The sequence below is a fragment of the Corvus moneduloides genome, chromosome 3, assembly GCF_009650955.1.
Source record: "Corvus moneduloides isolate bCorMon1 chromosome 3, bCorMon1.pri, whole genome shotgun sequence".
Taxonomy (NCBI): domain Eukaryota; kingdom Metazoa; phylum Chordata; class Aves; order Passeriformes; family Corvidae; genus Corvus; species Corvus moneduloides.
The window spans coordinates 59333226-59351042 of record NC_045478.1 but is presented as its reverse complement, the minus strand read 5'-3'; the positions used below and the strand labels follow the sequence as shown (position 1 = coordinate 59351042).

Below are 17817 nucleotides of genomic sequence, written 5' to 3'. Positions count from 1 at the left end.
AACTTAAGCTGATACATCAAGAAAATGCTCTCCATAGTTTGCTGAGAAGCTTTGTTTCTACATTTTCAAATAAATTAATTGGGAGACTTCCACTCCCTTCTTTTTGAGAATCATAAAATCTACAGAAAAAAGATGACCTTACTTACCCAACTCTGATGAAAGTGGCTTACGAAAACTGATACAGAAAACTCTTTGACTCTTAATTAATTTTTGTTGGCTTATTGCAAACTTCTCTGTCTCTCCACAGTCCCAGATGTGAGTTATTAGGTCACCAGAAATACAAATACAAATAATGACTAGAGATTTTAGAAGAAATATCCACATCAACCTCACAGATTTTCCAGACAGATTATTCAGCAATTTAATGTGACTATCTTATTTTCTTTATCCAGCCTACTTATGTTTATAGTACTAAAGTGTTTGGCCAGCTTTGAAAGCAAGGAACTGAGAAGATACCAGTAAAGATGATTTGCACGTGGATAAAATCAGCAGGGGAATCTCATGAGAGTGTTGCACTCATACCCCTTGCCTGTCTCCTGACCCTCTCCTGCTTTGGGCTTCTAAATCTTTCCCACTCTTTTTTCTCTCGAAGGGTGTGGCCTTCTGCCCAGCCTCCCACAGCACAGCTCTGAAGCCAGGGCTCTTGCTCTGCAGAGCATCATTAATCTGTTGCCCATCTCAGCATTTCGGATTTGTTGCCTTCTGGCAACATTTCTCCCTGCCCCTTTGTTCCAGCAGGACTCCCTTCCTGGGTAGCCATGACAGGGGCAGAGCAGGTGCAGTCCTGTCCTAGCCTGCCACCACCCTGGCCAGGCTCCTGGCCCTGCTCCAAGGGACACCTTGCTCCTGGCATAGAGCCCCAGCCAAACAATTGTTCTGAGTGTTGTGCACAGGCAAGGCAGTAAGAGGAAAAGAATGGAGAACTGAAAAGCATTGAAGGACACTTCTTTTTCTTCCTCTTTATCCCAGTCATGTCTGTTGTACAGAGTTGTTCTTGCTTGCTTGACTGTTTATTTCTGGTGGGAAGCGGAAAGGGTACTGGGCTGTGGGACCAGGACTCTGTGGCCACCAGCAAGGGTTTCAGTTGCTGCACTTCATAGATCTCTCTACAACTGGCCTGACTGCAGAACCAGCACAGGCTGTTTGTTTTCTCTCTCTGTTTGCCTTCGTTGGCTGGAATCAGCTTTTTTCCAGTTCCTTCCTTTTCTGGGTTCCCAGTTAGCACCAGTAAACACCAATTACATCAATGCCTCAGATTTTTGCCACAGTTATGATAAGAGATTCTCACACTGGCTGAGCTGTGGCTTTTCACAATCAACTGAAACTGGTAACACTGCAGCCCATCCTTCATAACAATGCCATGCAAACAGCAGATCTCAGGCTAAAATATTTCACATTTCCACCTACTGGGAACATTGTTTTCCAAAGACCATATTACACTGATACAGTTTTTTGGCACAGGGTGTAACTGAGGGAGCAGGTCGAAGCCCAGGAACCTTCCTGGCACTTCGGCAGCACTCACTCAGCATGGCAAGGGTGCGCTGCCCTTTGGGCAGCCCAAATGCAAGCCCTCAGAATAAGGACGTCTTCCTTCATATTTTCTCTGGCCATTACGGTTTGTACTGTGTCTACTGGCTGCTTTACCCTTCGTGCAAGCTAGGTACATACCTCCTGAGATTACCCCAGGGGGCAAAGTTAAACCATTGCTGTGCTGCAGCTGGCATAGATACCATGAAATAAAGGCAGAACTGGAAAGGAAAAATGTATTATTTGACTGGATTTCTTAGTAAACAAGAAGGTAAACATTTAAAATAAGTCTAGGCTCTGGCTTTTGAGGGGCCTGAACTCTAGGTGTAAATACACTTAAAAGAAATCCCACTGTTTGTCTAAAATACCTTTTTTTACTATTAAAAAAAAGGAATTAAATTCACTATTGCGTTCACTAACTAATACTATTGTATTCCCTCAACATTCATTTCATAAAATCTGTTCATCATAAGATTTGTGAACTCGATGTAAAGCAGCCTTTTCTTTGTATTATTTACTCCTGGGGGTAGTATGCTTCTTGTTCAGGGGAAGTTCCTGACAAGCTTTTAAATTCTGCTAAAGTCTGTCTGTGCCAGCAGCTGTATGTAATCAGTATATTTAGTTGGAGGACAGCATTGATTTAGGGGTTTTTTGTACAGCTGTGTTACATCTCTTACTTCCATCAAAATCAGTAGTAGGCCATGTCTGATGAGTGATTCAGCAGGAAGAGTGAACCCCAAAGCATCCTCTGAGGCCATACATCTGGGAGCAAAACTTTCCTCCCTGTCAAGTTGCCACAGGCACCTGTGCAGTTCTCTGGCATCTCCAGGACCATTACATGTAAAGGGAGGTGGGAACAGCCATGTATCTATGGAGTTAGCTGAGTTTTCAGAGAGCTTGCACTGAGCAGAGCTGTGGGTTATATGAAGTGTGGGTTGCTAGATGAGGTCAATTACACACCACATTATCACAGAGAAATCTTATCACAGCTGAATTTGATCTATGAAAACATTTCCTTTCCTTCCCCAGCTTAAACAGCCTTTCATTTTTTCCCCCAAAACATACAACTAATTTCTTTAAAAGTTAACATTACTTTTTGCACGTATCCCATGAGGAAACAACACCTCTCTGGGTGTGTCAAGAAATTGTTAACAGCCCTGACAGCGTCCTGTACCGACTGACACGTGGACATTTTACAAGGAAAGTATGTAACACATGAGAGCAGAGTTAGGTTGACTCATTTAACTACATGTAAAAGGCACTGCCAAAACCTAAACTCCCCAATGGGAGCAGTGGCCCCGTGGCATCCCTGGTGCTCCACTTTCTGAAGCTGACAGCAAGGCAGCTGTCAAATGGAGCAGTTACAGTGTCTTTCATCACATTTTTTCTTGCTAAGCAAACGTCAGTAAAGGGCGTATTATGCTGCTCTACATAAGGAAAAATGTTTAGGAATTCTCCTGTCTAGAAATACTGCAAAAGCTACCAAGTTTCTACCTCTACCTTTCCCTCACATGCTATCTACAGGCATTAGTGTATTACAACAAAAACAAACAAGCAAGCCACGAGAGAGCACAAACAAGAAGCCTGCAGCACTGCCAGATTATACAACAGTGATTCCTACTGGGGGTAACTTGGACAACTTGCCTGACGGAGGCAGCGGGTCTGCTGAGAGCACTTGGAGGCTCTCACACCAGGACTAGCACAGAGCAGGGCAGGCAGCCTCTCACCTGCACCCACTGTAAGCTTTCCCTGCTGCTGCCACCCAGCCTCTGGCCACTGCTGCTACAGAAGCAAGTGAGGATGGAGTGACTCCCAGCAGCGATCAAAAATCAAGTCTTTGGCTCAATATAGCTGAGACAGCTTTTCTACAAAAAAGTTGTCATGGAAAAGAGGGGTGGCTTGCCCTTCATTTGCTTGTAAAATATCATGTACATCTTTGCCATGAAAAGTCCTGATTCCTACTATCACAGGCTGCAAAGGGCTGCCATGGTTGTTTTCCTCTCACCATAACTTGCTCATAAGTTACAAGAACGAAGCGATGCCGCGTGTGTGTGCTCAGTGCCTTGACTTTAGCTGACACAGCAAACACCTCAAACCCTCCTCTTCAGTGTGTCTTCTCTGCTAAAAACCTGTGCGTACGAACACCAGGGAGAGGAGGAAAAGAGAGACAGGGAAAAAGGGAAAGAGACCCTGCAAGTGAATGGGTAAGGAGTGTGCATGAAGCTGTGCATAGATGTCTGATGTCTCAACTATTTGTTAAAAGGCAAAAGCAATACTTCCGACAGACGGCCCTCCCCTCGCCTGCAATAGGCTCCCCAGAATAGCAACAGCCTGTGTCACTGCAAAGGGCAAAGCCTTCTGAAATAGCAACAAAGTTGTTCACAAACCACTTTGTGGTTTGCATTTGGTTTCAGCCAGCTTCAGCAACTTGTTGCCATGAGGAAAACAACCTGCCCTTTCCTGGCCGGCCGGGGAAGGATCACAGCCCTGTGAAGTGCTCCCACCCAAGGTGCGAAGGGGGTAGTGATGGTACCTGGGCAGAGCACGGAGGACCTCAGCCAGCAGAGCCAGACGATGAGAGCGGGGGAGGATGAGGAGAGCAGCCGGGGCAGCAGCCGGCCCCAGCTCCCGGCTGCGACAGGTAAGGAGGCAGGAGCTGAGTGCCAGCTGTTGGCCAGCAGCAGCTGCCCGCACAGCTGATGCTCGGGGCTGGGGGAGAACGGCCCCACACAACCAAGGGACTCTCGGGAGGTGCCTTCTCAATTACTGAAAGTGCTCGAGGGGAACATATGAGTGAGGAGGGGGACTGCCAGCTTGAATTTTGAATGAAGGTTTGTGTGATACTTTCCCTAAAAGGCCTCAGTCCTACTGCTTGTGTAGGTGCTGTCTGTTGTGTAAATCCTTTTCCTTTATGAAGATGAGCCATCTGAAAGATAGGAGAACCTGCTGCTCTCTAACAACAGTGGTGATCTGGTCCTTGCACACTCAGGGGCAATACAGCCCTTTACACCAAAGTGATTGAAGGGAGTCCAGGCAAGCAGTGCACCTGCTCATTCAGGGGGACAGTACAGGGTGGGGGGACAGCGTCTCCCTCCTGTTTTTACTTCCCTAGCATTTCAGGGAGAAACAGGATTTCTGTACTGACACCCTCAAAAAACAACTGTAGCATTTCTTCGGTGTTTTTAAGTGCAGAAACTGAATTTCATAGCTCTTCATTTTTGCTGTCCTACCCCACCAATTTTTCTCAGTTGCAGCATGATTTTGAAACTTCAGCCTCTTTCACAGATGATAAGACGAAGGGGATAATGCCCCACAATCATGATATTTCTCAGCCACAAGTCAGCTGTACCCAAACAGGGCAGCAGGGTCAGAAGCTGGAAATGACAATGTCCCAAGCAGATTTTGTTCACTTAGAGCTGAATGAACTGACTAATGCAGGAATGTTCAGATACCATAGGCACAAATGCTTTGTTGGAGTGTAATAGTGATCAGTCAAGCAGTGTCTTATACTAAAATCAGAGGTTAGCCAAGAACAGAAAGTCAGTATGTGTGCAGACACATTTAACGTTGCCTTAGGGACTGAGGAGAGCAGTGCAGATGGCTATGGGATAGCAATAAACAGATGGCAAAGTCTCTGCAGCACATGGGTTAAGGTCAGAAGAGTATGTGCAAATTACACACCTGTCCTTACCCTCAAAAATCAAAGCAGTAACCTGAGGAATATACAATTACCTAGTTAGAAATTAAAAGAACTTGTTGATTCTTACTAGAAACTAAAAAAACAAAACCCAAATGCCATTTAATGTAATGAGGGGACAGGCCGCCTGTTGACATAATGAAATTACATGGCAGAGCAGTTAGAGAGTACATGGCCAGGGTGGGTCTGCCCAGGATCTGCATTCCCTGTCTTTCCATCATTGTCAGGGGCTTTTGTTCATGAAATTTGAATATTGTTTACAAAGTACATTGATCTGGCTTATGCTGTACTAAGTATACAGTGCTTCCCACCACTGGAGGAGTTCAGATGTGTGAAAATGAGTGGTACATTAGTTTCCTTCTACCTTCTTTTTCAGTTCCATTTACAAAATATTTGGTTTGGGTTTGCCTTTCACACTTGGGTGGGAGGAGTCCCATTTGTCAAATAGTTGTGATCCCACATGGCCCTGACACTATTTTTGGTTAAAGTTAATATTTTCTGAGATTTTCCATCTCTGTTTGCAACATAGCTTCACCCCAAAGCTACCATTTATTTCATCCCATAGGATCTTGTTGGGTAACTGTTTTAGATCCCATGCCAGACTTCTAGAGGGACAGTTAGATCAGATGTATCCTAGCTAATACGAGAAATGCACCTGCTGAGCAGCTACTGGATCTAAAGAAACCTCAGGTGTTGGAATAGAGCAACAGGGTAACATAGATCTCTTTATACCAGGCAACTGGATGAGATAGAGAAAGTGACTGTGACAGTGCAGCAAAGACCCTAATAACATGAAAATGGAAGAATCACCTTTTATGAGAAGAAAAACCATGATTTAATTATACAGCAATTCCTAATATATGCCATCAAACATTTATCCTAAAAAAAATTGTGATCCTCATGCTACACACTTCAACAAAATCTTCCTTAATGACAATTTGGGAAATTTTAAATACTATTTCCCTGGAAAGACACACTTTTTATATGTCAGACAGCGCTCAGATGGAGAAGAAACACGTTGTTAAAGATAGCTTAAAATTTTAGGATACAGATGCTGTAGTTTTAAAATTTATTGTAGATAAAAGTAGATATCTTATTCTATTGAAAAAAAAGATATTTCATGCTGTGGATTCATATCGAGGCAATGAATTCAACTCATTGTGGTTTTCTGATCTGTGCTTATTAACCAACAGTTGACAGAGCTTGAATTCACTTTCCAAATGTCTAAATAGATCAAAGAATTTGCACGGATTTAAAGAACTTCCCTTCCCTTCCAAACTGAGACATTTCTCATCTCAGATTAAATCAAAGTAAACAGAAGAAAGTACCATGGTGGAAGAGATTGTCAAGTCCCCTCCTATCAAAATTGATATATTTGCACAGGTTACATAAAGTAATCTCCCTCCCCCCCCTCCCAGTAGTTTTCTATATGCACACTGAATGATCTCTTGGGGGAAAGCAAAGAAAAACTACATCACAGAAATCTCGGTGTTTGGACTAATGTGGGGCATAGCACTGCCAAACTGAGCTGGAAAGGGCTCCCAAGCACCTTTCCCATTTCTCTGCCTCCCATTAGGTGGGTGAAGAGTGGTGTTCCCCATCAGCCTGCTTGCAGATCTTCCCTGGCACTGATCATTTATCCCTAAGGCCCATAAAATACATGCACAGACCAAATACTATGCCTTTGGAAAGACTGTATTTTCCCAGATATGTGCTTGAAAATAAGTAAAGAGGCACACCCTTACCATTTGGCCCCATCCAGCCTCATTGCCAGTACTCTGTGCTGTACTGCAACTGCAGTTGGTCTCCTTTTCAGGAACCAAGCATAAACACTTCCAACGAATGTTCTTAAAGATAGGTTTGTTTGCCAAGTAGGGCTGCTTTTGACTTGAACAACAGTTGTGAGAAACCACTTTGTTTACATGGGAAACTAGAGAATAGACTTTCCAATCACTTGTCACATACCAGCCACACACTCGTTAGCCATGGTGTTAGTGGCAGACAGAAGGAGAAAATTCCCTGGAAGCTATCATTAAAATATTTTATTCCCCTGGGCTGTACACTGCCATGTGTTTTGCTGGCATCTCATAAAAATAAGAGAAATATATGTGTATATATATATATGTAAAGAAGCTTTTTGTTAAAAAAAAGAATGCCTAAGAACTGCCAGCAGCATCATTAAAAGTGACACTTAAAAGGATTGTGAGTACAACTACTGCAACATGCTGTATCTGGAAATGTTAAAGCAAAACATATGCTGAAGTCAGAGAGAATTTTGCCTAGAGGAAGGCCATGAAGGGAAACTGAGCAGAGATTTCAAGGTTTAACTCAGCAGGCAGTTGTGAGCAGGCAAGTTTTGGGTACACCAGTTAAAACAAAACCTGTGATATAACAATGTTTTTCAGTGGAATAGTGCCTGTGAGAGACAAGAGACACCAAGGTAACTGCTGACTTTGCTGCTGATGATGCAAAAGGACAATGTATCTCCCTCTGCATCACATCAGGATCTGCTGTTCATTCGGGGGTGCTCTAGTTACAGCCCTCCACTATTTCTGTACAACTGTGGGCATGTGTCACTGGACACATGAAGAAGGATACCAGCTGACCCAGTAAAAACAAACTAAAGAAACATGAAGACATTGACCAAGGTACTCTACTTGGAGAAGCAAGAAATATATGAGCTTGAATATTTCCTTATCTGTTCCGAGCTCTACATCCAGCTCGTACAGCCTCTCAGACTAAGAATAAATAACCATCTCAGTTTCTCTGATTGTCTGAGGATCACAGACTGAGGTGAGCACAGTCTGGATTGTAAAGAACAGTGCTGGTGGTGGACTCTATCAAGATATTTGACTTGACACTGCCATTCAGAAACTGAAAGTATACAAAAATGTCACTCCAACATTATAAGAAATAAAAGCTGTGCAGGCAGGACACAGACTTCAAAGTATCAATAGGGTACACTGTCCATGCTTCTGTTGCTGTTGCTGCTGGAGAGCCTTAAACTCAGCTTTTGCCCCTCTGTTACTTGTTTTTTCTCGGTTTCTTGGAAGAAAATAATAGATTATTTGGGGGTGATAAAGGTGATGGGTGATTAATAAATGGGATATGTCACTGGCTGAATGCAATTCGGATGCCTTGGCCTGCTGACTGCAAGTGAATGTGCTGTCTGAGGTTCCTCTCTGCTAACTTTAGACATCTACATCTGAGCAAGCCACACAGTTTCCTTTTATAGGCAATGGAGAGAAGTAGCCATCCGACCTAATTCAGACATCTAGAAATGCCTATTTTTCTCCAGTGGTTACAAGAGAAATCTAGAGATGATGTAGATGTCTCTACGTTAGGTAAGTTGAACCCATGCTATGTATTTTAATACAGACAAATGTAAAGTGATTTGCATTCCCCATTAGGATGCAATGAGGCAGGCCATATTTAAAGGCAAGGCAGTGCCTTGGAAAGAATCCAGTCAGAAAAGAAGTTGGTTTTCCTGGAGGATAACCAGAAGATGAGCTCCTATACATGTCTGTGGGAATCCTTAGACAAACAGAGAGGGAAATGTCCACCAGGACTGGAATAATTATGTCAGGTTTCTATTTGGCTCTGTGCAATCACAGCAGGAGCACTGGGTCCAGATCACAATTTACTGGAGAAGTTGATGGTCTGGATAAAGTTCAAAGAACAGGGTTTGAATACTTAAGGGAGTGGTAAACTTGTAAAGCCTCACAGGGTAAGTAGCTAAAAAGGAGATGTCTGTGAGATGACTCAATGACAGGCTATAAGTACTTAGTGAACACAATTAAGTATGGGGAAATCGACAATGGGATCTGATGGCTGGAAGCTGAGGTTGCAGAAATTAAGTCTAGAAATAACTTACAGATAACTTACAGTGAAAGCAATTAACTTATGACTTTAAGCCATTGGTTTTCAATCACTAGCAACTTTTAAATCAAAGCTGAATGTTTTAAATTGCCCAGTTCAGAGAAATATAATTGAAGCATGTCTGAAGGATTATGGTGAGCTCTTTGTGAATGTCAGACCGGATGTCCACAATGCTCTCTACTCCATAATATAAAAATTGAGGTAAAATCTTAGGTTAAATGTACATGGCTCAATGATGTACAATACAGAGATATTCAAAAAAGCACAAACACCAGCACTGAACAGTAGTTTGGGCAGAGCACTGTGATCAAATTAGCAGTTTAGTTTCTGATATGCAAGCTCATTCCTTCAGCACAACACTGTGTTAGCCCGGATTTCCAGCCAGGATTCATTGGAAGGGTATGTTCTCCAGATATAATAAAATACAGCAAGCAGGAAACTCAAAAGTATAAATGGGAAGGAGAAATTATGTTTTGCAATGATGAAACAAATATTGCAGGCGTGCATTGCAGGATGGAGTACATGCAGCACAAAGCAGCCTAGCTGCAGTCAGCAGTACTTCCACTGAAGTACTGTTCAATGGGTGAAGGAGGTACAGCAGGACCTTGCTCTAACCCATGCACTAACCTCTATTAAAAATAAGTGAAGTGGTCTCATATGCTGCAGATATAAAGGAAGAAAAAGCTTTAGACATATTAACATATACGGACAACAACAATATAAAAAAGATTGTTCCATCATTGGAGCATTTTGCAAATTTGTTTCTGATAGTTTCTTCAAGATGTCCCATCTCCATCCAAATAAATCTATCCCCTGCCCCCACCGTCTGAAAGATTTTTCACAGTAATCCCATTCCCCCTGTGTCCTTATGACCCATCAAGACAAAAACCATGTGCTTCTCTCCTACCTCTTATCTGTCTCTGGTTTGCCAGCCACACCAGCTCAGCAGCTGAGCGAGTTGAGGCGCATTTGGTGCACTCAGTGTCTCTGGGCTTCGGAAGCTGTTTGGCTTCTGCTTTGCTCAAAGTTAGGAGAGCTAACTCTAAGTTAGGTGATACTTATCTTAATAGACTTAATGGGCTTACACATCTCCTCTGACCCCGGAGGCATTGCTCACAGCTATACTGCGCTACCCTCCAAAACAATCCGTCTGCCTGTGGAGTAGATGCAGGGTGGGATGGCGGAATTGTTTGCTTCTGGGAGCTGTTAGGAGAACACAAAGTGGTTTGGGGTGCAAATGTACCAGGGATTCTGCCAGCAATTTAGTAGGATATATGGCCACATGCCAGGGTCTGGGCCTGGGCTCTGGCGCTGTTTACTTTAGTAGCGCAGATGTAACTGCTCTCCTTCTCTCTGTTCAAGATTTGCTTTTGAAATGTAATATCCTCTGTCAAATGGGACTGATCCTCATCAAAGTGCTCAAAAGTTACTGGCAAGGAACTCTGGGCAGTCAGTGTGATCAAAGAGCCTTAAAGCATTAGAAAAATAAGCTAAAAATAAACAAACTTTGTGTATAATTTCCAATTAGACCATATACCACTCGCTCCAGGAGAATTAACTAAATATGGACTCTGTTATGCTGCAAAAGCTACCTTTCCTCTGACCCATCCCATCTCTCTAACTAACTGGAAAATCAGAAGTCAATTTACTCTTTTCCTAGTTGTGTGGCAGCCAACATCATGATGAGAGGAAAATCATGCTGGGAGAGAGAACAAGACCAACAATAACAAACTGATATATTCCTCAAGGTTTAGGGTGCAAAAGGCTTCACAGTTAGTAGAATATGATCAGTCAAATCTATCTTGTAACAATAAACAATGAATCACAATTGTGTAAAATGAGTTTGTTTTAAAGTGGACATTCAAAGGCATATAATCTGCATTGTTTTCATCATCTGTTTCTTATTCCTGACACTATGGCTGTCAAAAGCGGTGCAAAATATTTGATCAAGATATTCCAAAGAATCTGAGTTTAGACATGAGCAAAGCCCAGAAAGTTCATGAGCTTGCCTCAAAGATCAGTTTCCCTAGAATATCCCAGATAGCTGCATCAGCCTGGTGCTCATTGAATAAGTCTCCATTTGGCAAAATAAAAACAATGGTACCAGCAGCCTTCATGTCATCCTCAGGTGAAACAAAGGAAATAATAAGTGGTGAGGGAAAACTTGTTACTTATTCAAGTCAAGGTTGAAACAATTTGGCTAAGAAATTTATGCTTTGCTTGTACTAGTTGGGAGGATGAGACTTCTTCACCTTAGGAAAAGCATTGAAAAATCTCAAGGCAAAAATTGTTTCTCACATTGCTTTTTTTGCAATGATATTCTGAAGCAGAAGGTTTAATTATTTAGGACCTGATTAAAACCTTATTGACTTCTGATCAGGAAGATAAGGGACACAAAAGCATTAAAACTAAAGAGGATTTTATATTCATTACTTTTTTTTCTTTTCAGAAATAGCTTTTTATGCCACCACTGCTACTGGATGTGTATTGTACCTAACTGATTTGCCTAAAAGTTACAGAGAGATTTTTAAACTGGTATATCAAATAAAGTTATTATGAATTGTCAGAATGCAGCAGAAATCACTCTTTCAACTTTTTTTATTTTCTTATCAGGTTGTGGAACATTCACCTTTCTATCTTCTGCTATTGCTGCTGTAAGTGGACTTCTGATGGGTTATGAGTTGGGCCTTATCTCTGGAGCCCTTCTTCAGATGAGTAGTGTTTTAGCACTCTCTTGCAAAGAGCAGGAAGTCATTGTAAGTTCCCTGCTTTTTGGGGCCTTATTTGCATCCCTTACTGGTGGATTTCTTATCGACCGATTTGGAAGGAGACTTGCTATAATTATTGCATCTTCTTTACTTGTGGTGGGTAGTCTGATTTTGCTGCCCTATGAATCATACGAGATACTCATTGTGGGCCGGATGGCCATAGGTATTTCCATATCGTTATCATCAATTGCAACATGTGTGTATATTGCCGAGATCGCCCCTCAGCACAGAAGAGGCCTCCTTGTGTCATTAAATGAACTCATGATTGTGATAGGCATTCTCTTTGCCTATATTTCAAATTATGCGTTTGCCAGCGTATCTCACGGCTGGAAGTACATGTTTGGACTTGTGATTCCATTAGGTGCTTTGCAAGCTATTGCCATGTATTTCCTTCCACCAAGCCCTCGGTTTCTTGTCATGAAAAATAACGATGAGGCGGCGAGAAAAGTACTGGAGAGGCTACGGGAAACGTCAGATGCTACTAAAGAGCTTACTGTGATTAAGTCTTCCCTGAAAGATGAACATCAGTATGGTTTCTTGGACCTGCTTCGTTCAAAAAACAACATGAGGGCACGAATGCTGGTAGGACTCACTCTAGTGTTTTTTGTGCAGACAACTGGGCAACCCAACATTTTATTTTATGCATCGACTGTTTTGAAGTCAGTTGGGTTCCAGACCGATGAAGCTGCCAGCTTGGCTTCTACTGGAGTTGGGGTGGTTAAAGTGGTCAGCACAGTCCCAGCCACGTTTTTTGTGGATCAAGTTGGAAGTAAAACTTTTCTGTGTATTGGCTCTTCTGTTATGGCAGTATCATTGGTCACTATGGGCTTAGTGAACCGTAACATACATGTGAATTTCACCAAGGTCTGTAGAAGCCAATCTCCAGAGGATTTCTTTCTCCAGAGACCAGGAAACTTCACTGTCACCAATGGGAGTCTCGAGGACCTCTTTGCTAGTATGGCTTCAGCAGAAAGATTGTCATTTGATGTACAAAGCCCAGATGTTGCCAGGACAGGAGAACTGAATGGGACTGCCCCAGCAGGAGGCAAAAGCACAACAGGGTCTCACATGGAAAGTGGGGAGGTCCCTGTTGTCCTGAAATGGCTCTCACTGGCCAGCCTGCTTGTCTATGTTGCTGCATTTTCCATAGGTCTTGGACCAAGTAAGTGTTTCACTTTTCTAACTGTTTGTAATGATTTATTTACATTATTAAGTGGGGGGGATGACATGCCCTGCTTGGCATTAGGCAGTTCCTAAGTTGGCCAAAGCAGTGTTTTCTGCCGATACGCACTGGTATTGTCACAGACCATCCTGGTAGGCCTGGCATGTACTTTTTAGGAAGAGGCCCTGCCCATTAAGGTCAGTGACCTGATCTCCCTTCCATTCAGTATAATTAATTGGTCCCTTTCGAGTCAAGAACTGCTGTTAGCTTTGTACAGCAAAATTATGGAGCCCCTGTTTTTCTTTCCTCTTTCTAGTCTATTGTGTCCTTACATTGGGAAGGTTAAGGTGTAGGCATTTGCTGCTGCTAATTCATAAACCCAAGATAATGGTAAGCTCTAGACCTCTATATGGTATGACATCATCAAATCCATGAAATACCAACCTGAGTCCGACTGAGGATCTGTCTCTCTGACTGTGTAATAGTCTTCAGATGTAGAAAACACATTCAAGGTATCATAATTCATGAGCAAGCTGTAGTACCACTGTCATTACTTGTGTGGAACACCACCAGTGGAAGGACACAAAGGTGTGTTACTGTACAGCCGAGGTGCTGCTGCAGCTGCCATTGCACTTGCATGGGTCCCACTCTCTCCAAAGGAGACCATGTCTGTCATTCCAAGGGACTAGAAATTAAATCTCTCCATTTTCTTTTGTTTTGTTTCAATAGCACTTGCATAACATTGTACTTCGAAGGGGTCAATTTTTTAAGTCACTCTGCAAAACCCACATGCACAGTTCATTATTTATTAACAGACTTTATGTGCTTTTGCACCCTGGCTCAAACTTACCTTGCAAACAAACTGTATTCTTCTGTACTATTATGATAAAAAGCTTGCCACAAGGGTACAACCCAACAATTGCACTAACAACAACTCTCCTGCAGTATTTATTTATTTTAAACATTACTCACCAGGAGAGCAGTGTGAGATAAGCATTCATTGCCAGGGAAGCAAGCTTGACTGTGTTATTCCAGCATTATTGGTTCCCTTGAAGATTGTCTTGGGGCTGGATTCTGCTTTCTATGACATAGGTTCAAAACCAGGGATGAAACCCTGAAGAGAAGAAGTTACTTGAACTTTTATTTGGGTGTTTCAAACACATATTTAATGACCCTTAGAGTGGGGTCACATGTTCAGTCTTGGCCTCCTGCTGAAATCTGCTTTCCTGGTGACCTGACTGTAAATGGGTTCTTAGTCATTTGAGTTGGCCTAGTATACAGTTAATGAGAACAATGTCTATTTTCTTGAGGGCTACAAAAACTGACATGTTTTCCAGGCTGATCTGAGGAGTCTCTGAGGCCAGTGCTTGTTTTTTGACCTCTTTCCTGAGCTGAGAACTCAAATGCTTTCAAACAGAAAATGGGAAAGAACAGGCACCCTCTCAGCTCCATCATGGAGAAATGACATATAAAACCACTGTGAGGAAATTTATACTGACAGGTGCATTTACCTAGCAAGTGAAGGCCAGGTCTAGCAGAGATACAGGTATTGTACTTTCAAGCCATTTCCCTGCCTTTGAAAGTACACTATTCAGTTAAAATTTACAGTGTATAGAAAATGCAAGGGTTGGAGAACCAAGAGATTGTTGGAATCTTCAAAGGATCTATCATGCTCAAATAGTCTGGATTGGGATGCAAGGTTATGATTTGTGTCTCAAATACAGCCTACAACATCTGCTGTTTGGAGCCCTAATCCCTGAATGTATTTTCAAAGCCTAGCTTTCTTACCCTCAGTGAACCTTTCTTAGTATAAAGAAAAAAATGAGCCCCTCTGCTTAGTCAACAGTTTTAACATATTGATATTATTCATCTCTAAACGTGGTCTGCAGTCTGGACCAGAGTGTTCTCCATTGTCTACTCAGCAATGGGAAAGAGGCACTGAGGCTGCACTTGATGGCTGCTGTGTCCAGGCGATGCCTGGGGCACCTGAGGACAAAAGCACTGTAACCCTTGCGCCACTGTATTTTCAATGGGAACATCTCATGCTCCGTGCAATGCCTGCCTCCATGCAATGGCTGGCTAAGGTGAAGGTGGTGTTGGGGACACCTCTCTTTGTAGATCAAATCAGCATCCTTTGGACAAAGAGTAGAGAAGGTCTTGCTCTCTTCCTTCCACACCACAAGGCCCTTTCTGGAATAAATTCACCCACTTTATTTTGAGTCCATGCTGTATTATGTTCTGTGGGGATAAAGGAGGCTTTATGTAGCACCATTAGGAAATGACACACTCTTCACACTCTTCACAGGACAGATCACACAATCTGAGTTCTATCATCTTCTTTTTAATTACTTTGTACTTTTTTTTACCCATTTTCTTCTTTTTTTTTTTTTTTTACTCTGGTCACAGAGATAGTTCAGTCCAGATTAGCATAGCAGACATTTATAAATGTATTTTTCCATGATTTCTCTTTTGTTGCCAAATTACAGAAAGTAGATTGATTTTCTTAATGAACTAAACATATGCTAAATATGTTTATTGCCATTTATCAAAGCACCCAGACAGCACAATGATGAGCAGTCAAAAATAGACAGTGAGAGATAAAAGTCGTTTTTGCATTATAAAAGAATTCACAGACTAGCAAGCATCTGCTTAGTCAATTTTTTGATTCTGGGGTGCTCTGTATTTATATCATCAGCCCTTACACAAGATAAAAGGGGTATTTCTGCTTCTCTGTTTCAGTTTAATTATGTTTGATGAACTGCGATTCAACCGCTTGTTCACACTAAATTTCACACAATTATGGGGACGTTTTGTAGATGCAACAAATCAGTGTTGCATCACACCACAGAACAGCACGTGCCATTTCTCTTGGGGTGTTTGCAGAGGCATTTCAAGGCATTCAGTCATTAGCCAAGGGAGCTTACTTGACACTCATTTTCGTCTTGGGTTACCTTTCTCTGTGTGTCAAAAAGGTCAAACAAGGATCAGCCCTTCTCACGAGGGAATGATACCTGCAGAGCCCCAAAGAAACCACTCCTGGCTGCCATATGAACGGTGAGGAGAGCGAGGAGCTCCTCATTGTTTGCAGGCCACGTTTGCAAACAGAAGCCTTGGAACTTGCTGTATATGGACAGGGGAGGGACAGGAGGAATCTGAGCCTGGCAGAAGCACTGCTATGCCTTTCACAGGGATCAGCGAGTGCAGGCAAATGAGATGAGTGCAGTGTGAAGGTAGATCACCAGTTCATGACCCAAGCTAAAATGTGATCAGTCAGTGTGACCCTGGAAATTGATTTAACACAAAGGACACACAGAAAAAATCTAGTTAGGGCCATGACCATGCATGACCACTTACTAAATGACAGAGAGTTAACTGAAATAGTTTTAGAGCATTTCATTTGCCAATTGCTCTGTTCAAACCAGTTGAGGGGCAAAATCTAGAGGTCCTTTCTCATAAAGAGGTGTCACTTCCTTCACTCTGTGTGATACAACATGTTGAGATGCTGGAATAAGGAAAGCCATGCTCCTGGGCTATCAGACATTTACTAGGGGATTCCTATGTTTGGATGGGTATGTGCAAGAGAGTTCTCTTGGTTAGCAACTGTAGGGCAGGTCTAGCCTCTCTGAAACAGAGTGAGTGCCCAGAGCCCTGCTGCTCTCCTCGCAGACCTGATGAACAAAATTCAGATGTCAGATTGCACTCATTACCAAAGAGCTGCTTTTCTGCCTTGATAATCTCCTTTTGCAGCATTTTTGATCAAATACTGAATAGGGACAACTTCCCTCCATATTTCCTGCATATTTCCTGAATGAGATGATCTCACCAGTAAGTAGCTGGGAGAAATATAGTGGCACCACACACAAGTGTGCAGGGATGAAATGTGGTCTAAAGGCAATGCTCTTTGTCAAAAATAAATCAGAGTGGCTCCAGCAAATCCTAGGCTGAGAAGCAAGTAATGCAGACTGAGTCTGGACCAAACAGAGCATCTCTTTTCCCAGTCTGAATTTGTTCTTGAAAATTAAAGGCAACTGAGCAAAACGGGCAGTACCTCTTTACACATATCGTGGGAGTGAAGTTGAAGGGAATCCATTGACATCTCAGGGATTTTTTGGTGTGGAATGAGGAACATCTTTAATGAGAGAGGGATGTCAAATGTATACATTTGGACTGCGTGTATGGCATTGGTGCCTTGCACAAGAGCTCTTCCTCTGCAAGTTCTTAAATATGTTTCTTTATAACTGCAAAAGCATTTAGGCAGTTGGCCAATGAACTTTGGGATAATCTGTTGGAGCAAATCACATCAGCTCTGCTGGCTTCATGGCATTTCATGCTGAGCTTGCAGATGAAAATCCACAAAAACACCTACAAGTGGGACTGAGGGGCAATTTCATGACATGAATCATCCTCAAAACCTCAAAACTTAGCTGTATAAAGTCCAGAGGTACTTATGTCTCTGCCAACCCGTGACAAAGACGTTCTATTACTTCATGTCCTAGAGCAGCTGCCAGCTTTGTGTGGCTCTTCAAAGCCAAGGGATAAACTCTAGAGCTCTTTTCTTGGAGACAAGCTCCCCTTTCAGGTGACACCTCAGAGTTGCAGAGATGCCCCCGCCCCAAGCACTTAGAGCCTTCTTTACACACAGATTGCTGTGGCCACAACACACTCAAGGCAAGTCAGTGTCTGCAGCTGGAGAAGTGTTCCCTGGTTTCAGGGTTTGGCACAAAGAAATACCACATTTTCCTATCCACGTAGATATAAACCCCAAAATATATTTCAACATACTT

General features: G+C 42.5%; 1 protein-coding gene across 1 annotated transcript in view; it reads left to right on the top strand.

Moving 5' to 3' along the window:
* Positions 1–3860: 3860 nt before the first annotated feature.
* Positions 3861–17817, top strand: part of SLC2A12 (solute carrier family 2 member 12) — a 30947-nt gene continuing 16990 nt past the window's right edge. The window contains exons 1-2 of the mRNA XM_032101782.1: positions 3861–4168; positions 11717–13033. Of these exons, the coding sequence (XP_031957673.1) occupies positions 4054–4168; positions 11717–13033 (1432 nt within the window). The 5' untranslated portion in view covers positions 3861–4053. The remainder of the gene's footprint in view (positions 4169–11716; positions 13034–17817) is intronic.